The sequence below is a fragment of the Pyxicephalus adspersus genome, chromosome 2 (assembly GCF_032062135.1).
Source record: "Pyxicephalus adspersus chromosome 2, UCB_Pads_2.0, whole genome shotgun sequence".
Taxonomy (NCBI): domain Eukaryota; kingdom Metazoa; phylum Chordata; class Amphibia; order Anura; family Pyxicephalidae; genus Pyxicephalus; species Pyxicephalus adspersus.
In genome coordinates this window covers 21,621,277-21,644,971 of record NC_092859.1, presented here as the reverse complement: position 1 = coordinate 21,644,971, position 23,695 = coordinate 21,621,277, and the positions used below count along the sequence as shown (strand labels likewise).

Sequence of the window (23,695 nt, the reverse complement as noted above, 5' to 3'; positions counted from 1 at the left end):
AAAAAAATGACCCTAGACTGTATTAGAGAATAACATACATAAAGACATTACCTTATGACTTTGGTAAGGACATTAGATTGTGAGCTCCTTTGAGAGACAGCTAGTGACATGACTATGGACTTTGTAAAGCGCTGCATAATACGTCCGCGCTTTATAAATACTGTATAATAATAGTAATTACTGTTGCTGCTCCTAGGAATTCCTATTACTGCTCTAACACAGAAATATATTATATGTGGACATCACCACCTTCCAGAAGTTTTGGGAATTTATCCCCCATGAGTAAAGACTTTGATCAGCAAATGTAAAAAAATATATATGATTTGTGTTGATAAGAATAATTCCAGAGGCGGCTATTAAACAACATCAACATTTATTTGGCATGTTATAAAAGTCATGAGCTATGAACATTGGTATTTAGACCTACTTACATCATGTGTGGCATTGTATAATGACTATACAATGGACATAATTACATTTATACACTCTGTACCAACAGAAGAGCCTTTTTTTTTATTGCTGCACAGATTCACTCCTGGAAGAATTGAAGATCCCATTAGGTGGCAGTGACTGCAAACACAGCAGTGCTAATGAAAAAAACCCAAAGATCATAAAATGGCACGTATTAAATATAAATATATATATAGAGAGATTTATTTTTTTTTTTTTTTTACAAATTAAGTGTAAAATAATATATTGTAGTCTCTTAAAAGTCTGGTGGGGGAAGTACAACATGTGATGATGAACAGAAGCAGAGCAGATAAGTGTTCATGATGAAAAGACCCCTCCTCCATCACCCAGCAGAAAAGTCTCAGATTTTGGCTCTTAAACCTTCATGTGCAAGAAAAAAAGTAGCAGCAAGCGGGAATCTAAAGTCACACGGCAGCGCGATTCCGGTTTTGGTTAAAAACTGTACAGTAAAAATTCGCATAACGCCTCTCCGCAATCGCTGTGTCTGGACTGAAAGATAAAGCACAGTGTGAGATCAAACATCATACAATATTTAGGCTCTTCTATGCCTGGGCACTGCAGGTATAGTCCACTTGTCTAAATCTAATATATTACATTGGTCATGTTCTTACCAGAGTGCTGATTTCAAGTGTAATAGAAGAAAAAAAGAAACCTACCTGTAAAATTCATGGTACAATAACCTCCCATTGAAGTATGGATCAGGGGATGTACACAATACATTTAAAAAACACTGCATGGCCAAAGTTTGTGGACACCTGACCATCTTACTCCTATGAAATTGTTGGCTATTCTACTCCAAAAACATGGCCAGTAATATGGAGCCAATATCCCCTTTGTGACTATAATGGCCCTAAATCCAGTAAGAAGGCTTTCCACAAGATTCCAGAGTGTGTCTGTGGGAATATTTAGCCATTTGTGAGGTTAGGTACTGATGTTCTATGAGGAGACATGGCTCACATTCAACACTTCTAATAATGTTCAGTAAAGCTGAGGTCGGGGCCCTGCATCCTGACCGCACACTTCCTCTATGTCATGCTTGTTAAACCAAATCTATAAGTTACCTTTGTGTGCAGAGAGACAGTCATGCTGCTACACAAAGCGGTCTTCCCCATACTCATCACAAGTGTACATGTGCCACAATTACAATACCTATGTTGTGCTGTAGTAATAACAGTGCCCTTCAATGGAAACAACAATCATTTGAGACAAGGTTGCATACATATGGCCATGTAGTATATTAACACATGTTAAAAAAACATGGCACCTGGTGATGTGACTACATTGTGAGCTCCAAGCATGGCCCCCACCATTAGAACATGGACAATTCTTTAACTGGTCTGCTTACATGCTTGTAACACGTATCCCACAGCTACACACACATGAAGTGAGATCCTTCAGTCAGTTGTGGCTGCTTCGATGTCACCGGTAGTGTTGGGGGCTCCGGAAGTGGAGTCAGATTCCCACCTAGGAAACATAAAAGGGAAAGATATTACCGCTATTTCTACCTGCATTCTACTTCTTCGCCACTGGGGGTAGCATCTGTTCTGTATTGCAAGATATAGAAGACAGGAGGTTGTGCAGGGAAACTACCGTGTTTCCCCAAAAATAAAACACTGTCTTATATTTATTTTTTCTCAAGAAGACACAATATGGCTTATTTTCAGAGGATGTCATTTTTATTAAGTATGGTACAACAATCTACATTTATTCTACATCCCCTGGTGTTTGTGTGCGGGTGAGAGAGATCCACAGACTGTTGCTGGTCAGTGCTGGGGAGCAGCAGCTTTACTGGTGTTTGTGGGGTGAGGGAGACCCACAGACTGTTGCTGGTTGGTGCTGGGGGAGAGAGACCCACAGCAGTAAAACGGCAGCCACAGCTTTACTTCTTCCCCCTGAGAACACACAATACCTAAAACAGAGCGTCCTGCTCCTCACTTCACTGAGGAGATTTTTTCTTTCACTTTCTATCCTCCCTCTATGCCTCAGCTTGCAGCAGGCACAGAACGATACGCCTATCACTATGTCCTATTTTCGGGGTATGGCTTATATTGCGCAATTGCTTAGAAATCCTGCTACAGCTTACTTTATGGGTATGTCCTATTTTCGGGGAAACACGGTAGCTACTGTTTTTTGTAAAACATTTTGAGGAAATGCAGTGGTTAAATATTAGCTGTGGAGGCATTGCAGGAACACACAGCATTTTTAGGTTTACGAAGTGTGTCCAAGATAACTAAACTTGCATGATTTCTCTTTCTGTAGACGATCTTTGGTCATCTTGATGGCTGGGCCAGGATAGAAAAACTCCTATGCTGGAGTTCACTCATTCATTTTCAGTATGTGTAGCAGAAGCTAGGATTGATGGGTATTGTAGCAACAAAAACTGAAGCTGCATATACACAGCTCAGCTTTCTGTCAACTACCTGGAGCTATCAAGCAGGTAAGAGGGATTTTTGCAAAAGGAAGATCGCTGAAGAACAACCTGCTTGATCTTACATTCTTAAAAGTGGAACTTTAATTCCGCTTTGACAACCTGCCAACTGTAAACCCCGTACTAAGAACCTGCACTGAGGACTTTAGAACCCTCCCCATGTTAGAAAGAAGGGGGAGAGAACATATTCCACAGGCCTGTCCTAAGGTGAGTGCTGCTCCTTTATGGATACGCTGCAGTCATATTAGAAAAGAAATCATGTTACTGGTAGAATCATCTAGCAAAAATAAATAAAGTCCATGATTAAATTCTCACCTTCTAAGGCTGTATGTCTTCTTAGTGTGTCTGTGGAGAATTCATAAGCGAAGAGAATCCCACTGCGCTCCCCCTCCTTTGGCATCTCCTCGCTCTCTGTGTATGTCAGGACAGACGCCACCACCTGTAAACTAGAGAAAGACAACGATACATTACGGATGTAGAGAAAAATGTCTGCTACGATATAGACTGGAAGTAAAAGGAGTCAAAATCTATTATTAGCAGCCAATCAAGCTCCATAATATATAGAACGTCTGGCCATTGGGTATCGGAGGGTCACTTACCATTGTTCTTGGTGCTCTTGTACTGGATTTGTTGTGGCTGCATTTTCTGTCACTTCTTCTTTGGCATTGGATGGAGAGGAAGCAGTAGGGGGACTGGCAGCCTGCAGATGCAGAACCACAGGGTGAATGTCATTTGTATATTTGAAAGACCACAGAGGATTGCCATGTATATTGTCCCATTAGGATCTTTAATATTCATCTTTGCATCCTTTATCATCACAAATTATTATACTCCACCCAATTCTTTATCCCAGGAGGCTCTCCAGCTCTACCTACTTTTGATCACACCTTACTATTACTATTGCGATCACACCCTACCTTACTATTGATCACAGCAGGATAGTCAGCTCCACCAAGCATCTTAAAATTAGTCACAGGAGGCTCCTCAGTTCCCTTTACTAAACACATAAAGCTTCTCAGGCCTATCTACCCTCCCTATTACTGATAACATGAGGATCCTCAGATCTACCCACTTCCTTATTACTGATCACAGAAGGCTCCTCAGGTCTACCAACCTCGTCATTACTGATCATAGGAGACTCCTCTGGGTCTACTCACCTTATTCTTACTGATCACTGAAGGCTCCTCAGGTCTATCTACTTCTTTTCCACTGGTCACAGAAGGCTCCTCAGGTCTATCTACCTCCTTTCCACTGGTCACAGGTGGCTCGTCAGGTCTACCTCCTTATTACTGATCATAGGAGGCTCCCCAGGTCTACCAATCTCCTTCTTACTGATCACAGAAGGCTCCTTAGGTCACAGGAGGCTCCTCAGGTCTACCCACCTCCCTATTGCTGATCATAGGAGGCGCCTTAGGTCTACCCATCTCCTTTTTACTGATCACAGAAGGCTCCTCAGGTCAACCTACCACCTTTCCACTGGTCACAGGAGGCTCCTCAGGTCCACCTACCTCCTTTCCACTGATTACAGAAGGCACCTCAGGTCTACCCACCTCCATATTACTGATCACAGAAGGCTCCCCCGGTCTACCCACCTCCTTTCCACTGATCACAGCAGGCTCCTTAGCACAACCCACTTTCTACTCAGTTCAGTTCTACTATCAGTTCTACTGACCTATTTCTCACTATTTACTGAACACTCTACCCACTTTCTTATTACTGATCACAGACTACTCATGAGGTTTACCAACCTACTCACTAATAACAGAGTCCACCCACCTCTTTCTCACTGATCACAGAAGGCTCTTCAGTCCCAGCTGCCTCTTGTAAGTTGAGGAATTCTTGATCTGGTAATTGTATGTTGTCCTGCTGCTCAACTTCCTCTTTGCCTTTAATATTCTTTAACGTGTTCTCCTCTTTTCGCACCTACATAGAAATCTTCATTTAGTATGGAATTATATATTATATGTATTATATATGTATTATATGGAATGCTGTACAGACTGAGGACAGAGTGCCAGACATACAGCTACAATTACTAGATGATTTATTAAGACTTTTGTATGTTTACCATTTGTCTCACAGACAGATTTCCCATACCTGGGTCAGTTTTATGGAGTTCTCCCTGGAGAAAGCAGGGCTCTGTGACGGAGAAGGCTCCGTAGACCCCAGAAAAGCAAACCCCTTTTTCTTTTCTTTGAGACAAGCAGCCTGGTGTCTGCGCATCCTTTCCAGCTGTTCCTCCAGTGTCATGCGAGGTCGTGGACTCTCCATAACACAGAGATGTTCCACAGCACTACGGGGCCTTTCCTGCAGAAAATAAATAATAATGCTCAATTTCTTCATTAGAGTTTACATCAAAAATAATATGATAGTAGAAGGTCATATAAGAAGACGGATTACATATTTGGTCACAGAATGCAAAGGAGGAGGTCTCTTATTATCTTACTGAATTCTAATCTAGATTGTACCCTCACAGAGGGTAGGTTTAACAAGTGTTGCCTCCATCCAGCCCAGGAATCAGCAATGCTACCACCCTTGTGTATTACATCATCAAAATTAAAGGGGAAAAGTCTTGGTAACTGTCTATTATAAATCACCAAGATATTTCCAATTATACCGTGGAGGTAATGGGGAGCGGGCACAGGGTCTGGTCTCTAGGAGACAATCTCCTTTATCTAGATTAGAGGAATGAAGTGTAGGCAGGACAGTGTGAAAAACTTTGAATTCAAAAGATCATTTACTCATAAAGGTTTTGTGTGTGGGCGAATGTTAGGCTGTGTTTTCAGTGACTCACAAAAACTCAATTACCAGATCAAAACTCAATTACAGCAGTACACTGCACAGTATATACAATCTACTGATATAATACCTAATAATAATAGAAGATAGTAAGGCATTCTGTTCAATGTGACTGAAGGCACTAAAATTCACTTACCGATTTGCTCTCAGGCTTTCTGCTTTTCCGCAAAGTGACATAAGATGCTATTGTAGTTGATTCAAGCTGAGGGGATTTTGTTCTTGGAGGGACAACACCGATTGGAAAGTTTATACCTAAATACAGAAATAAGTCTTTATAAGTGTTTGTCTCCTATCCTGGGACTGTATGGAAGACTGTACAGAAGTAATGTTTTACTTTGTAAATATAACATGTGACTATGTGATACAAATATCCTGTAGTATAAATATAATACTGCATACTAGAATAAACAAATGCTGATCACAGACCTTTGTTGGTTGTATTTTCCATGTCCAAAGTGAGGTCTGTCTTGTCATCACCATTTGATTCATCCACTTCGGCCACTGTGGTCAGCTCGGGTTCACTCTTGTAAAGTCTGTAATCTGGGCCCTAAAAGACACCAATATTTTGTTATTGTATCAGCATAGTTTTGTTGTTTTGTTATAGAAGACACCTGCAAAGACATCACTACAGAACTATAATATACCATGGAGGCAGAAATATGATGGTGAAAATGATGATGTTCAATAAGAAATATCGTCAAATATCCTCCACCTATAATACCAACAGATCCTTCATGGGTCATGTTTATTCTTAGTATCAGAGAGAGATTACAACATGAATCCATCAATCTCATTTACCATAACTGTAACATGCATTTCTACTGGCAGTCTTATAGATCAACTCTACACTTACTGGGAGCCAAAAGAACAGAATCAACAGCACCCAGCTGTTTTCATAACAAAAGAGTAACTGTTTTGGCTTTCATGACATCTACCAAGATTTCTAAATCTCATTTTTGGATGTACAGCCATTATTAGAGGGCAGTACAAGAAAAGTCCAACACAGAATATGAAATGCTTAGGAGACCTAATTGAAGATCAATTCAATAATTGAGATCAGCAAAACATCAAGCAATATGGAAATATTAAATATTTAGAGAACCTTTTATTATATCTATAGATTAACTGAGGAAATGGACACGGACACAGATATTTGGAAGTTCACAGAACGGCAAAGATGGGATGGGTAGATGGCAGTGGATGGGCATAGATGGGTTTCTTACACAATAGGATCCATTTCGTTGATTAACCTGGACATGATGAGAGACCTTGTCATCAGGGAGGTGGACGGGGCCCCGGCTGTAACACAGCAAGGACGAGCTGCTATCACTGGGTATAGGGGGAAGAATGGGAGCTGGATCGGTAAAGTCATAGGACCGAGGGAGCGGAGGACGTGGTGGGACAAGCTCCTCTTCCTGAAGATTGTAGAACAGGAAGTTTAATATATAAAAAACAAAGTACAGGTGCAAAGCACAACTATCACTTCCAGTATGACATTATATCTGTCAGTAACAGACCAACAAATTATTTCTTTTATGAACTACACAAGAGATTTCTGACATTAAAATAAAATGTTGCAATCTGCTTGTCCGTGATTACTTTATTAGTAACTGAAGTTCCACTTTAAAAACTTATCATCAGGGCGGGCTTTATTGCAGAAAGGAAAGAATTATGTCCTTTTTGCAATAAGTATTATTACCTGCCAGATTGCCACCCATCTGTGGGGGAAAGGCAAGAATCCTCTGGGTTTAGTTCCCCTCCAATGTGCTGCAACGAGGAACTTGTTACAAGGGCTCAATCACATGTTAAAAATTAATTTCCTGAGTCATCTTTTCCTACTAACCAATACACAGGTTATACATCACATTAGCACATACCTCACTTGTGCTCTTCCCTGAAGAAAATAAGTTTGAATCAGAAGCATCTGCAGAAGGACAAACATAAAGATCAGTAAACACTATAGAATCATCTTTTATCCAGCAATCTAAAGAGAACATCCTTCCTGTAATGGACTTCATTGAATATATCTAAACAGATGGATTTTACCTACCTGCCGATCTTTGCTGCTTGTGTTTACTCAGTCCCTCCATCACGTCTTGGATTCGCCAGATCTCTTTCTGCATCTGTGCTCTCTGGATTCCAGCTGTTTCCGTCTGTTTGAGCCAATCATGTGTTATCAGTATAATTACACATTAAACAATGTCAGTATAATGATATACCATCACGATCAAGACATACCAGGGACATCAATGTGGACATGAAGAGAGCTGTAACTTGACCTTGTTCTAGGGATTAGAACATGTGGCATCTTAAATCAGTGGAAAAAAAAAAAAAAGACTAAACCAAGAACCCCTATGGATCAGGAAATATGACAACCACCAATAGGTAATATAATATAGTATCTGGATCTCTCCCTGGAGATCAGGACATCTGACACCTCTAATGGCATCTAATAACATAGGACTATTATCTGGGATACAAATAACCTTTAAAGGACTATACCTGGACCTCTCCGAGGCGCTCCAAACGTTCCCTTAGCTGATTTCTGGCAGTGGTGACTTCATGTTCTAACTTGTCATTATCCCTCCAAGCTCGTTCCAGCTCCTGCACAAAACACAAACCATTAGAGATGTCTCCACTATCATGGTTTAATGGCCTGAGAATCACAAGGTTTATTGTACAGTGTGTGATAAGGACAAATAATGTTCCTAAAGAAAGTAGGCTGGTGAGGAACTCAAAGGAAGAACAGATCCACCAACCAATGTGAAGTACAGTAGGATTTGCTTACAGCACTTCAATCACAAAATAGAAAATGATAGAAAGTGCTTTTGTGCAGTCATGGGAGGGCCATTCTTACCGTAGTTGCCCGGGACACCTCCCGGCATGTACTGAGCAGCCCATTTTGCAGCTCATCTCTCTGTATTATCACATTCTGAATGGCTGCTGCATTGTCAGCGTTCATCTCTATCTCTTGGCTGGCAGACAGCAGAGCTTGTTCCAGGGTGTACTAGGAAGACATAAGAGAACCATTATAGCTGCTGTTACCAGCATTCTGCGCACACCAGCCATAACCACTAGATGGTGATCTTACCTTCTCTTTATGTAACTGCTGCAACTTCTGTTCCAGAGCCTGGACCACTTTATCCTGCTCACAAAGTCGGCTCAGCTTGGCCTGGAAAAGGGACATGACAAGAGGTTGGGAAGTTGTCACAGCGCACACTGGACAACTGCTGTAACTTATCTGCAACATGCTCAGATGTGTTATGGTAAATAAAATGAACAGAGTACACATTACAGTGTTCAATCCAGAAAGTTTTTAAGCCAGATGGGAAGAAATTATAGGTGGGTGACAGCCCCTCCATTGTGACTCAACTCTTCAGTAATCACCCAAAAACAGCCGGGTGGTTACAGAAAAATGCTGTGTGGCGCGCCCAGCTAAAAGGGGCTGGGGAGAACACTGCATTGTTAAATGCAAAATTTGTAAGTTCACAGTCGTCTAATTGTTAAAAAAAAACACTTCACAATACCAGCAGTGATGGTGGACCTTAATACAGCGCTTAGTGCTCACAAAAGTTTAGAGGCTTCGTTTGACCTTGCGTTGCCTTTTTTTTTTTGACTTGTATGTTCTTATTGCTGCTTGCCACATACACATATTTTTTGGCTTTTTAAATGCAAAGGAGTTGGCTATTCAAATTCATAGCAATGCTGCATGTTAAGAACACTTACCCTGAATTTATTAAAGGTTGTTATGACACCTACATTTTATAAGACTTGTGTGGGACTTGTATGAACAATTTTAAAGTGCCAAAGAAAAATGGATGTGACTGTTGAAGTTGTGTAGAATCATAGTACCTATGTAGATATATGATATCCTGCTGTAAATTGTGTGAGCAAACGGAAGGAATGAATAAGTGGGGGTGTATTAAGTGTGTACAGATATGCATATGTTGGTATATTACACAGTAAGCCATTGTATATGGGGAAATTGAACTTTGCACAGTATTATAAATGGTAACCCATCTCCATTGTGGCAGCACTTACGTCAACGTCAGCCTCCTCAGAGCGGTGTTTATAGGCTGAAGGCCGGCACTCCTCCTGAGTCATCTGAAAGAACACAAAAAAAACATGAAACTCAAAGAAATCTCAGGGCCATTTACTAGCAGGAGATCAATATTTTTTTATCCGCTACACCAGGATGTGTTCTATAAAGAATTTGTTATCTCAGGAGTAATCTCATGCTACTAAATGTTACAAAATGTCACGTGCAGCTCTGTTCCTACCCCCTAAACAGCAACATTTTGTATGACAATTTGACTACAGTACACAGACACGTCAGAAGGACGGACAGCAAAGCGACAACGGGAGCCCATACAGGTCTCTATATCCCGGGAAACGTAAATTCACAAAGATCCCAGGACCACCTTCCAGCCAATCCCCTGACGACATAAAGTACCTACTGGTGATGAAGTAGTCCTGAAATGAGCACACAATGGCACTGCCACATTCACATTGAATCTACAAGTTTGGGGTTAGGTTCAGACTTGCGGAAGGAACAAGCATTCTCTAATGGCTCCCGGTGGCTGGCACGTTGCAGCATTCTTTCAGAATCAGTGCCTATACATTTAACAGCAATGTACTAAGGGAGAGTTACCATGCTGCAACCTCACTGCTAGTCTGGACACAGCCTAAGGCTACGTACATATGTCAGATGATTCTAGCCTCAGGGCTAGTACTGGACGAGTGTGTACAGCGGCCGTCAGACGCCATTCATGGATCTGTCCTGGCGGATCCATGAACGACCGCAATGCAAGTGAAGGGGAGAGGGCACAGCGGGGTGCCGCTTGCTCGTTCTCCCCCTTCCCTCTCCATAGAGCAGAACAGCATTGTATCTACTGCACTCGTTCATGCATCTTTCAGTCTTTTGTCATTGGAAAGGATCGACAAAAATCTAACAAGTGTACCTAAGCCTTAGTTAGAGGTGAAACAACACAATCCCTCCCTGAATCATTCCAAAATAAGGAACTTGCACGATCGTCAATTTATCAAGGCTATCATTGCTCTTCTCTCATGAGAAATGGGGTTTTGAATCCTTAAACACTTTATTTGTTAACAAAAGTTAGGTATATCACAATTTATGAAAACTTCCTTCCAAATTTCTCTATATATTGTTGCAAATATTTGAAGCTGCATTCCAAGGAGATAAAACAGACCAATCCATGCAGTTATGTGATCAGTGAAACACTATTCATTGCAGTAAAAGTAACAGGATTGAGTGCTGAATCTAACCTAGTAACAGCTCCTTGCAATCCCTGTATAGCACAAGCTCAGCCTGGGAGAGAAAAGGAAAAAGCAGCACAAGGAGCCACTCATTTGTGTCGAACTGTTAGCTTGCCAACAAGGGATCTGCTGATAGGAGGAAGGAGCAGAGTGAGAGATGAGCTTATCAGCCTGCTGGTTCTCTTTTTTATCTAAAAAAGAGAACCAGAAGGCAGAAGTGTTACATAGCAGCAAAAAATCTGCTCAGCAGTTGTGCTGTGTATATGAAAGCATCAGATGGACTGAAATATATATCAATTGGCAGGTAACTCTGCTTCCATCTATGTATTTCACCAGTGGTTTGCCTGAAGTACAGCTTCAACTCATCCTAAATCCATTATTTACAGCTACTCCAAAGCAAAAATTTAATCAAGGCTATAAACTTTTTGTGAATAAGTTTGCTTCATTCTGCAACCTTTTTTTTTCGTCTCCAAACCGTCAAAATTCTATTCTCATTTTAAGCTGCACATTTGGGTGAACTTTAGCCATGAAATATAGTGAAAGAAGAGCAATTATTTAGCATCCTCAATAAGCAGGCCCTGCTGTGTTTGGCCAACCTTTCAGGAGACAAATTCACAGTACGGAGATCCCATACAATAAAACAGCAGTTAGATAACCGTATTCATTACGTCGGGAATACAACGACCACCATGATCATAATTACTAGAGTAAGCGGAATGTTTCATGTGCGCTCGGTTGTTTTATATTCCACTAGACGGTCACTAGACACAGCGGGAGAGCATTTAACTCCACAACAGAAGTGAGGGATGACTGCGACACGCAATAAGGACAATATATACACTAAATGAAACTGCCGCAACTTATAGTGTTAGCTACTGCAGCGCTGCTGGTGCATCATGGGATTCTGCAGAATGTGCCCCAGTTCTGTCAACACAAACGCAGACTCATCAGACAAGTACAAATAAAATGATAAATTTGGTTAATATGTGCTGCAGAGAGAGCCGAATATATGACACAATTATCTCCACTAATACGGCATTTATCCAGGCTGGAAGAGAGAACAGCAGAGCACGTTATAGATACACACAGAACATAGAGAACGCGGCTTCCCATGCAATGTACAGGGGATGGACACATGACAGTGCGGAGAGGTGGAGGTGTGGGCAATACACTGTTGTAGTGCTGGCGTCCCATGAAAAACCCACATACATTGCAGGGCCAGGCAAGCAGGATAGCCAGCAACATGGCAGAACTTGGTGTAAAATTCTAGAGACTTTATAGCTTTGGGTATCTGCTCTTTGTTTTCTGTCCTCCAAAAACTCCAGTTACAGTTTTTATACTGCAGCCCCGCAACTTCTAAAAAGAAAATATGCTAATGTCCCTATGATTATCATTCATGTGATGCAAATTAGAAGTCAGAAAATGGTGCAAAAAGGGAATTCTGTATTCAGTCATGACTGTCCCATTCCCTACCCCTGGTAGCATTATACACTATAGTAACGTCTCTTTGGAAGAAGAATTATTACATATTGAAATAAAAGGGAATCAAATGCATTCAGAACTCTAGATTAGGAATTAAAGAATTGTAGAAAGCCAGCACCAATATTCCTGACACATTTTTAGCTTTTTGTTGTCACGGAAGACACAGGTTTCACTGAGCTCACTGAGCTGATCTTACCGGCCCACAGAATTTGCACCTCAATACATATTCAGGGAGCAGTTATGATAAATGTTTTGGATGGGATGTAGAACCTTCAGTGCCTGGTAGGCCTTTGTGAAGACAGCGATGCATTTCCTGGAGCTGCTATTCCCTCGATAATACCCCCATTGACCTTTCATATCCTGAGACTACAGCTAAACTGGGTGCGAGCGCAGTGTACAGTGCACTGTGATTGCATGACACAGACAGAAGCCATTCCAACACCAACAACAGCCAAGTTGGCAACAGAAGCGTGCTTTCTAAACCAGAGGAGAGCCAAAGTGATAATGGAGAGCTGATCGTACAACCAGACACAGCAAGGCTTGCAAATGACATCACTGGAAATGGTGAGCCAGTTTATGAAATCATTGGGAGGTTTGAGCAGGTTTACAACAACAACAAAAAAACAGCAATCTAAGTCATTGTTGGAAGGAGAATTTCAGATATCCATGTCTGTACGTGATGTGGGGACGAGCGGGAATAGCACATGATGCCACTAAACATGATGTCAGCAAGGAATGGAAGTCAGAATAAAAAAAAAAAAAAACAGGGATTGCTAATTTATTATGGGCAGAAAAAGTCTTCTTGTAAAATATGGATTCTCCAGGGAGGGCAAATTGGTATAGGACCTCATTAGAGAAAAAGAATTAAGAAAAAAGGTCATTGAGGGGTCTGTAAATAATGTCAAATGGTTATGAGGGTGTAGTGAAAGTAGTTGGTAAATAACTATATTGGATAGATAGAAGTTCCTATATGATTGGATCAGAAGTGAAATTGTTATTACTAGGTATGGGAAGGTGTTATGTGATGTCACCAGGGAGGTAGAATAAGTATATGACATCATTGCAGGGTAAAATTCATTTTTTTTTTTTCAAGAGGGGGAATCAGAATGACGTCATCAGCGAGGCAGGGTAATATGTAAACTTACAGAAGAAGGAGGTCCCTACTATAAAATGTCACTGGAAAGATGTTTATGGAAAGTAATGTCAATAAGGAAAAGAAGGAGGGTGAAATTGGTATATGATGTCACTAGGGAGGTGCATTCAGCATGTAATGTCATTGGGGAGGGCAAGAGGAGAAGGTTAGCAAATGATATCACCAGCAAAGTGGATTTGGCATATGATGTCACTAGGGAGGTGGGTTCAGCATGTAATGTCACTGTGGAGGGAAGGAGGGGCAGTACATGATGTCACCAGGGAGGTGGGTTCAGCCTATGATGTAGCAAGGGAAGTGGATTGAGCTTATGATGTCACCAGGGAAGTGGGTTCAGCATATGATGTAACAAAGGAGGTGGGTTCAGCCTATGATGTCACCGGGGAGGGAATTACACATGACAACGAGGTCCACAGGCTTACTTGCTGGTACAGTTGTGGTCTAAGCGCAGAGTTCTCAATCATGGTGTGTACCATGCTGATTAACGGGTCATTGTCTTTCATCTACGTCAGACATGAAGGAGGAGCACAGTTTAGTGCACAATGAGATATATTATTAATAATAAAAAAAAGTACAATAAGCACAGTGATTTGACTTCCCCCAACCATTCTGGGATGTGCTGCCCACTGTGCCAGGAGCTGCTATCCCCCCAAACCTTACCAATCAGCCATGGGGCATCTTCGCTATTAACATTGCTAATTATCAAATCATTACAGATTAGAAAAGAACCAGTGGAGTCCAACAGTAATTTACATAAACAGGTCATTTTATAAGATAGTCACTAGAGGAGGAGAACCCCCCCAGGAAAAAGCAATGAAGGTGGAAGAGTGAATAATATTTGGCCCCTGGCTCTGACATATTTGTTGTGTCAGTGCCATGCACTGAAGCCATGAAATGTTATTAGAAAGAGAAGCTATACTGCTCCAAACTAGAAGGAGTAATAGGAAATCTGTGTAAAAGAGTAAACCTTACATTCATCATGAAAAATAAAACAAAACTCCCTGTATTTAAATTCTGGATCTCGTCTTTCAGTTTACATTTCTGACATATTCTGCTTGATCCCCAAACCCCCTCTGCATACAAAAATCAAAGGAAAAATGTTTTTTTAAACAAAGGACACCTATCAGAGAGATGTCACAGAACACACACAGAGGAGTTTTAGGAAAATTAATTGAAAGAATCAGGAGACGTCTAATCTTCCCTTCTTGAAACTGGTTTGTATCTGGGAGGAGAATTGATAATTCTGCTCAGGCAGCATTGCGGTTCAGCTATGGGTCACAGAATGTAATATTAACTCCAGCAAATATACAGAAAAACTTCCAAATCCCACCTGATGATCCACGTAGATGAGGTTCCTTTGAAGATGATGTGAGAGAATCTCGTTCTAGCGGCCGCATTAAAGAATAAAGAGAGGACAGAGAATGTGAAAACTTCTGAAGATTAATACAGTTCTGTACTCTCCGTGCAACCCGCCATAAGCAAAAACTTCAGAACACAGCACAGCCTAAACCCTGGTACATATATATGTTTTGGAAGCTCATTCACTAAAACAAAGAGAGAAGATAATGAGCAGAGGCTCATCAGAACAAAGTTTAATTGCCACTGGCAATAACTCAAGATTGTGCTCATTTTCTTTTCTCTACTTTTACCTCTGAACTCCAGGCAAACAAATACACAAATCAGATGCATATATTGGGGCTGCTTTACTTCATAAAGGATTTCTTTTTCTGTACATCCATTCCTGAGATTTACAGTTTGGCAAAACAACACAGTCTGGTCTAACAAAGAAAGAGACATAATTTTTTTTCTGTACTGCAGTTTATGTGCCTATGTTCACCTAGATATGTACTGGTCAGTGAAAGGAAGCAGAGGATTAATGAACTCCACTCTCTGGCCACTACCTCCATCAGAATGACAAAGGGCACTGCAGCACAGCTGGCTGGTTCCTTGAATAGCTTCCCCCTTGTCCAGTCTGAGTTCTGCTGTTCAGTCACTGCAAGAATAGGTACTTAATACACTTAGTACTTAAACTAATTATATTTAAAATAAATAATTGTAATGATGTTCTATTTACAGCACTGCTTCATTTTGTATCCTATGTTTGCCTGAAGTTCAGCTTTAATAAATCAGCCATAAGGAATCACCACACAACCATTTCCATCCCATCTTTCGACACAGAAGATGACACCAGATACAAAATACATCACCGACACAGATGACCCCAACATTTGTCCCTTTTCCTGTTAGTGAAACCCAATGAAAGCTATGTGATATAATGGGACATGCAGGATGACGTGGGGGGTGATCACATTACATCAGCAATCACGGAGAACACAAGTCACAGTACACGTATGATGGATGAGTGATACATGCAGCTGACCTGAGGACTACACGCCTGTTTTAGGTGCAGCAGCTGGGTCAGTGTATGTTCCCGGATACTGCTCAGCTCTGCCTGCTGCCTCCGTAGTTTGATGAGTAAGAGTGTCAGCTCCTCTGGCTGGAGAGTAAGGGGAGAAGCCGAAGAGGACACTGCATTACAGGAGCAGATCACACACACTAAATCTTGGACTCTTCTTAAAAAGATGATTGTATTGACCAAACTAATTCCCACACATTCAATACACATTGCACAAAAGATGGGCTGGGATGTCCCATGAATCCGCAGACATCTCAGATCTTCCACTATGACCTTCTGACAATCTGACACAAATGTGGATTCATACCACACAACGGCACAGGGGAAGGAGCTACATTACTGGACAAGCATGATATATCATAATTGGCACAGCAAGGCCCCCTCCATTTCCTGCACTGTTTCATGGCAGACAGATGAAGAGATCACCGTTATATGCATAAAGAAGTGCATACACTAGAAGGGTCCGAATTCTTCGTATAGATCAGTGTTTCTCAACCAGGGTTCTTCAAGAAATTTGTGACTCTTGGGTAGAAGTTTAAATGACAGCAAAGATGTTTCTGGCTATCTGTAAGGATGATGTTCTTTCCATTGGCCAGTAATGTATGAGGCATTATACTAACCTCCATGGTAAAATACTGTGACCTATGGATATAGTAATTATAGGAAGGGTTCCCTAAAGACCTGAACATTATTTCAATGGTTCCCGCATGTTAAAAAGGTAGAGAAACACTGGTATAGAAAAATGAAACCATTTTTTTGCACATGGGTTTCCCTTTGTCAAAGCTATGAGTACTTAGCTGGCACTATGCCGAATTGGGCACACTGTACACAAGCACCAACATTTTTATCACATCAGGGTAAGAGTCTGTAATATTATGTTTTCAGGTAAAATAAACTTTTAGAATGTGGTATGTTTACAGCAAATGTGGCAAAAGTTATTACTGCCAACACTGTGGTATTGGTGCTGGCAATCTTACCACCAAATATTGTCAGTTCATAGTGAAGCTCTTGGTTATTCTATATCCCTCTATTCAGCCGGCCCTGAAATATGAAGTAAAAGGCAGATCTGGACTGAAAAGTTTCCCTAATTCACATGATTTGTCAGAAAGTTCTCAATGCTCTCTTTGTATGTGTAATAAGAGCCCTGGGCCATGTGTATTAAAGTTCATATTTCTGAATTATTTTTTGCACCCCACTCTTAACATCCAGTCAGACTTTTTCTATTTGGTTGCACAAAGGAAGAATCCTCTTCAATAATCCACTTCTGACCACCCACATACTCCATTTAATGCTTTTCACCTGCTGTCATATTCTTCTGAGGGTCTCATTTGCTCAGTGAAGGCATTCGCCAATGCAGTACAATGCAGTAACTCCCAGCAGCTGGAAATCATCTTCATTGGACCACAATAATCTGCTCAAGTGGATTTCTGATTGGATGTCATACAAATACACACAGTTGTCTATTCCACCATGAATGTAGCTATAAAGTGTGTATCTTGACCTCTGCAAACCTGACTACAGAACTCAGTAAGGACAAACATTACAATTCAGATATCCTAAGGCAGCTGGGACAATGCATTTATGATTTAACCAGCTTATCCAGTTCAGGGGTAAGCAATCCAGGAGCCTGAACTAAAAATAATAATAATAAAAAGCCTTAATACATAGTTGTGAGTTGCCACATGCTGACTACATAGTTATGACAAATCACTGTGCTAAGGAGTGGCTTAAAACTCAATTTATCAAGCATTTGTATAACTGTGACTGTTCCATCGTCTTAAAAAATGTGCCTCATCCATACAGAACAGCAACACACTGTACACATGTGCATCAGGATCCCCTTGCTTCAGGACCCCAAAAGAAAAGGTGTGTCTTTTATTTAAATTAATTAAATGAAAAAAGTTGAGAAAGGGAGAGCTTGGTCGTGTGACCAGCCTTTTCGTAGATTGCATTTCATGGCCTATGGTTGACTTGAATAATGTGTTACCTACACTACAAATAGGGCCCTTTAGACTGCTGTTTTGTAACAAGAGGCTGGCTGTACAAATAAAATACGGTTATTTGTAATTTACCCCGTATATAAATGTAATTATTATTATATATTATACACAGAGGCCATGTGTATTTAATGTTACTGCTCACTAAAAACAAGTTTACCATTTAATTATACATTTACATTCATATAAAGTGCAGTTATCAGGTTTGCATCTACTCCTTGACATAAAGTATCCCACTCCCCCACAAATGAATAGTTGCCAAGATTCTGCAATCAATGTTAAGTATTCTTTGTTTACATTCCTTACAATCTAGGGGAGCAGTGGACTTGCCTGCATATCTCCATATACTTCTATATGGTTCATCCCACAGAATTCTATAGGACATGTGCAGGTGAGTATACTGCAGCCCTGGAATGTTAGAACTGTAAACATTTGCAGTGCTTCAGAATCTCGGTAAGAAAACATTTGTGGAGGGGGAGGTTGGTTAATTTATATCAGGGAGTAAGCAGAAACTTGATAACTAACTCTAAAGTACAGTTATCCTTTAAGCTTGATAAGCATTGATAAAACAGAGATTCCATTAGCAAGGCAATTTGCGTGTATATGTATAGAATGATGTTGGAGGTTTGCTCTGTAATTATTTCCAGCAGTCATACTAGTAATTAGAATACTTAGATATCAGATTCCTGACTCTCGTCATACAGCAGATACGATGAGATGATTTGTGGATTTCTCAGCAGGAGAAGAATACTTTGTTAGAGGTTTTTCAGAGAAGAAGGACTGCAGAAGGTTATACTCAGAACACCAAAAGCTCTTATTACAGATAAATACACTACTCACAGTTTTGCCTTGAAGACCCTGCGGTGATACAGGTTGAAGAGCCAATCCCGCTGGCACTGACCTTCTGTCAGGAACGAGACCCAGCTGTAGAAACACAACATTTCCTTGTCAAAGTGACTGCCAACATCACTGAAAACAAATCCAGGAGATTTGAGAGCAGCAAAATGAGAGTGGTAACATTTTATTTCCATGAGGATATATTCAGAAAGATGAAAATTCTGCTTACTTCACAGAATACGAAAATATGATGTCACAAACACAAAAGCCATCAGTATATTAGTAAAGCTCTGAGTGTTTTACTCAACTGTGTCCCTTTTTCCAGTGTTTACACAGTTCTCCATATCTGTCAGTCACTGCACATTAAGGTAACCCAACATTATGGGAGATTCTTGTGGAGGCTGCAGCAAGTCATGGAAAGACAAAGAGAGCTACAGACAACTGCTCAAAGAGCAGCCTGGTAATTCTAACTTAGTCTCCTCTTTTAGTGCACATTGCAAGGCTTTATAATATGTCTGCAAAAGCCACCTAAAGAATGATTTTCAGATCTCTTGTTCAATCCCCATTAACTACTGACGTAGCAGAGAGTTCTGTATTCTGAATTCTGTATACAACCAGTTCTAACCCCCTCATTAAGTGTTATGAAATAGAGTAGGGATGGGGTTAGTCCTACAAGTTAATTTTGAGTCATTTAACAGTGCAAAGCCCTTCTATCTATTCAGTTTTCAGAAATAAAAATTTACCTTATGTGTAAAACCTGTTCTAAACAATTACCCCAACCTATGTTACAGATAAAATCACATCATTTATAAAGCTTTTATATTTATAGAGCTATTTTCTGTAAGGCAGAAGTCTAGTTTCTGCTCTTCCAATAAATGACTTAATAGGAGAAACCCTGCGAGTGTAACTATACCAAACACCCAACATATTTTACTGTATTGTATAAACTGTGTTTTGTTCATAGCAATGTACTAAGGAGGAGACCTGTAATACATAAAATATTGGAGTAAATGTAGAGGGAAAAAAAAAAAAAAAAAAAAAAAAGATTACCTTGCCGGTCTGAGCTTTGGGTCTGCGGTCTATTGTCAGGTCTCCACGCTGAACTGGTGAAGATACCTCTGACCTGTAAGCCCGGTGAGGAGAATATGTGTGATAACCAGAGATGGAGCCATGAGATGGGGACAGGGGAATGGAGTGAAGGGTCTGGTCAGAAATATGAACCATGGTTTTTGGGCTGGTCAGAGAAGAATGCCTCCGCAGAGTTGTTTGCTTATTGTAAAATTGTCTTTGCTGCCATTCGTACAGCTGCCACATTGTATCATCACGGATAGACCTTCGCTTCTCATCTGCTGTGGCGCTTGCAGGAACCATTGTTCGGTCATATCCCATGCCGGCTGTGCTACACACACTGTCTGGTCGTGTTTTCAGATTGCGTGGCAGTGTCTTATAACCTTCTGGATAGCGTGGGACAACCTGAGCCCTATAACTTGGCATATTTCGGGGTAACGTCTGATAAGACAAGACTCTGTGAAGATAAAACACAAACATGAACCCTTACGAAAAATCAGAACCAAGTCTGCAATAACAGAGGAGAGTTTTCTGATGGCAGAAAGTTACCAGACCAGAGTTCAAATAAATCCATTCCCTGTAACCATCTAATAATAATAACAAATGCTGACAATTATGTTCACGTTATGATCCAGTCACTCTGGATAAACAGTGGGATGAATGGCTATATATATATGAGTTAAAAACAAGCAGATTTGAATGTACAGTTGGATAAATAGCTTTTTATAAAAGCTGTATTTGGCTATAAAATAGCAGCTCTGGATGAAGGTTGGATAACTGGCTCCATATTTAGGCTCTGTATAAGACATAAACTAGGGCAATTTGGATTGATAGTTGGCTTAGATTGTTTCTGTACAAATAAACCAGTGGCTCTAGTTGTACAGGGGGTTAAATAGCTCAATGTTTTGGCTCTCAGGGCTTTAAACCAGCAGATCAGGATGGGAAGTTGGATAGGGCTTTATATTTAGGCTGTATTAAGGATGATAACTGGTTCTATATTTAGTTTGAAACTGTATTATAAACCAAAATCTCTGGTGTACAGTTGTATAGATAGCCCCAGACTTGGGCTATAAACCAGCAGTTCTAAGTATACTGTTGGATCATTGTCTGTATATATAGTATCTAGCTGATGGTATAAATGAACACCTTTGGATTAACAGGGCTTGGTTCTGCCTAGTGTACTCGAGAGAGATAATTCCTTGTTTTTGGATTTGCACCTGAAGTAGTGACATGTATATAGAATGCTGTAATAAGTCTCTTACCCACTGGTATCGTCCTCAGGGCTTTTATCTCTCTGAGTCCGGATCCATTGTTCCAGCTGTTGCATTGAATTGGTTCTTTGGATTATCCTGTCAGGTTCCCCATGTGACAGATATGGCCGGTGGTTCAGGTGGGAATCAGTCTCAGTGATATGGCCTTGGCTCTCTACGGCTCTGTTGTCAGGTCCATTTATGTGAATGCTTTTGTAGTGTCCTGCGTTTGCTGCTAGCATGTCATAGTCAGAGATGCAAGACTGCAATTTCACACTGTTAATTTTGGTTAGCGGTCGATCTTGTCCATCTTTCTGGAAGCCATATTTCTCTGCCTCCCAGGTAGCTCTCTCCTCCACTTTGCTGGTAAATTCCTTATTTCGCTGGTTATTATTGGCCTCAGGCCGGATTAGCAGTCTGTGGTTGGCTATATGGTTTATTTCCTGGGTGGTCACGTGCTCTGATTTTGCCATGGTCTCCCTAAACAAAGGAGATGGAGAAAAAATCATTATTTCCTGTAAAAATCTAACAAAATAAATATTATTATTAACTTGTTAGAAATAATATTTATTTTTTCACCCCAACAAACTTTACAGATACATTCTTTCACATAACGACACATTAATTACCTCAAGAGGCAAATGAAAAAGGTCAGACTGTGGTACTGAAGGTAACATTTATTTTTACCATAATTTAGTATTTGAGAAAACCCAGCAAATTCTAATTACTGATAACATTGTCAACTTAAAAAAACATTACCTGCTTATTTAAAAGTTTTAAAATACAACTTCCAAAAGTGGGTCAAATCTATAATTTACTATGAAAGGAAGATGCTGAAGGAACCAATTTTAAAACCTTGCATTTCATCATTGACACTCTTTATGGTATAACCATACAAGCAGCATGGCTCCAGTAAGGTCTTTAGGTCACACCACAGGCCTGACCTGATTATAGCTAGAATAAAACATTGTACATGGAATCCGGAACTTTTAATGTGAATCTGCTGAAAGTCTTTTTAAAAAGTTAGAATAAAAAGTTTTAATGTTATCCTGGTGCCAAAACTTACATAAAGATACAGTTCTCAGCAAATATGGGGCTTTGCTATTTTATAACCTGTAAAACTCTACAGCAAAATCTAATACAAGATGGTCCAACAAACCAGTATTGATTATGTTGGTAAACAGACTCCCAAACAATGAATGCATTTCTGTTGGTGACAGAGTTTTCCCTGACTATGTTCTCGGTGCTGCAGGCCACACCATTTACCTTGACTCCAGATTTTGTGTCCTGAAGACAATGCTGCTTACCCTAAATCTTTGTTCAATACCCTATAAGTAATACTTCATATGCAGACTCTCATTTTACATGGCATACTGCTTACCCCGATTCTCTATCGAGAACCTGTTTATGTCAACTCTCAGTTCTGTGTCTTGCATGTAATTTTGCTTACTTTGAATCCTTACCATGTTATTTTGTTTACATACAGACAACACTGCTCACCCCAGTTCTCTGTTCTGTTTCCTGCAGGAAACACCTCCCAATTATCTTCTGTGACCTGCTAGGTGTCACTTCTAAAATGGATTCCCTTCTTGTGTATATGCAAAATTTGTATAATAAAGCATATTTATGAAAAATGCTTGTCTTAGAACATTGTGCTCATTTTTCCCCTCATGTGGAATACTAAAGATAGCCTAAAAACCTCAACTACCAGTTCTGTATTTGCCATAGATCTGCACAACATTCTTGTGGTCACTTTGAGTGATGTTTTATGAAATATATCTGCTGACTCCTCAAATGTGGCCAATCCTCCAACTAGCAGAATTTTCTGACTATGTGTATAATTTACCAGCAGACTGCAGGAGGAAAATTGCAGCTTTGTGTTCTGATCACAGCGACACGTCCTGTGGTATTGAGCACATCTGGACACACTTGTACACAGCCAAAAGGCAAATATGCAGAACCCGAGCAGAAGTAGATCTTATAGAGCATCTAATAGGATGTTATCAGTAACAGATCAATGTTTAAAAACTAGACCCTACTCACACACTGTCCCTAAAACTCTGTACACATTGTATTCAAGAACTGTTCTGCATTTATTCAGGTTCAAACCCCAAATAAACATTTAGCTAAACTGGCTAGATAATGCAATCAGGACCCTTATGTTTTGTTTGAAAACAGTGGTCTCTCTGCTTTATGCTTTATGCTGAGGAGCCAGATCTCTTTACTGAAAACACTGCTTCTACACAGAGTAATGGTCCTCCACTATAGCATGCTGGAAGGGGATAGACTTCTCTTCTCAGGTTATAGTTGCTTTTTTAAGAAAATAAACTGAAAGAATTTGCACAATAATAATATGATGCATGTATTATGTAAAAAGAGATAAGCGGACAAGTTTAGTTGGGCTTCAAAAGAATTAATACACAATTTTTTATATATGTTTATTTTTTCTTTCCATCACCCACAAAAATCCTTTATTTCTTGTCCTACAGACATTCCAGTATTACTTAGAGATGCATTAAA

General features: G+C 40.2%; 1 protein-coding gene across 12 annotated transcripts in view; it reads right to left on the bottom strand.

The window, feature by feature from the left end:
* Positions 1-356: 356 nt before the first annotated feature.
* PLEKHA5 (pleckstrin homology domain containing A5) overlaps positions 357-23,695 on the bottom strand; it is an 83,014-nt gene continuing 59,675 nt past the window's right edge. For 5 of the 12 annotated variants that reach the window (XM_072399879.1, XM_072399883.1, XM_072399889.1 and 2 more), the window contains 21 exons: positions 21,188-21,655; positions 19,908-20,382; positions 18,861-18,944; positions 15,988-16,104; positions 14,938-14,991; positions 14,030-14,110; positions 9,740-9,802; positions 8,790-8,870; positions 8,556-8,705; positions 8,201-8,302; positions 7,749-7,851; positions 7,576-7,622; positions 6,922-7,113; positions 6,125-6,245; positions 5,835-5,950; positions 4,997-5,206; positions 4,676-4,822; positions 3,499-3,599; positions 3,215-3,345; positions 1,817-1,935; positions 357-960 (listed from right to left, as the gene is read on the bottom strand). In XM_072399879.1, coding sequence (XP_072255980.1) covers positions 1,841-1,935; positions 3,215-3,345; positions 3,499-3,599; positions 4,676-4,822; positions 4,997-5,206; positions 5,835-5,950; positions 6,125-6,245; positions 6,922-7,113; positions 7,576-7,622; positions 7,749-7,851; positions 8,201-8,302; positions 8,556-8,705; positions 8,790-8,870; positions 9,740-9,802; positions 14,030-14,110; positions 14,938-14,991; positions 15,988-16,104; positions 18,861-18,944; positions 19,908-20,382; positions 21,188-21,655 — 2,938 coding nt within the window. In that variant the 3' untranslated portion in view covers positions 357-960; positions 1,817-1,840. Of the gene's footprint in view, positions 961-1,816; positions 1,936-3,214; positions 3,346-3,498; positions 3,600-4,675; positions 4,823-4,996; positions 5,207-5,834; positions 5,951-6,124; positions 6,246-6,921; positions 7,114-7,575; positions 7,623-7,748; positions 7,852-7,936; positions 7,984-8,200; positions 8,303-8,555; positions 8,706-8,789; positions 8,871-9,739; positions 9,803-14,029; positions 14,111-14,937; positions 14,992-15,987; positions 16,105-18,860; positions 18,945-19,907; positions 20,383-21,187; positions 21,656-23,695 lie in introns of those variants that run through there. The other 7 variants (XM_072399880.1, XM_072399884.1, XM_072399881.1 and 4 more) reach the window with 7 other exon arrangements.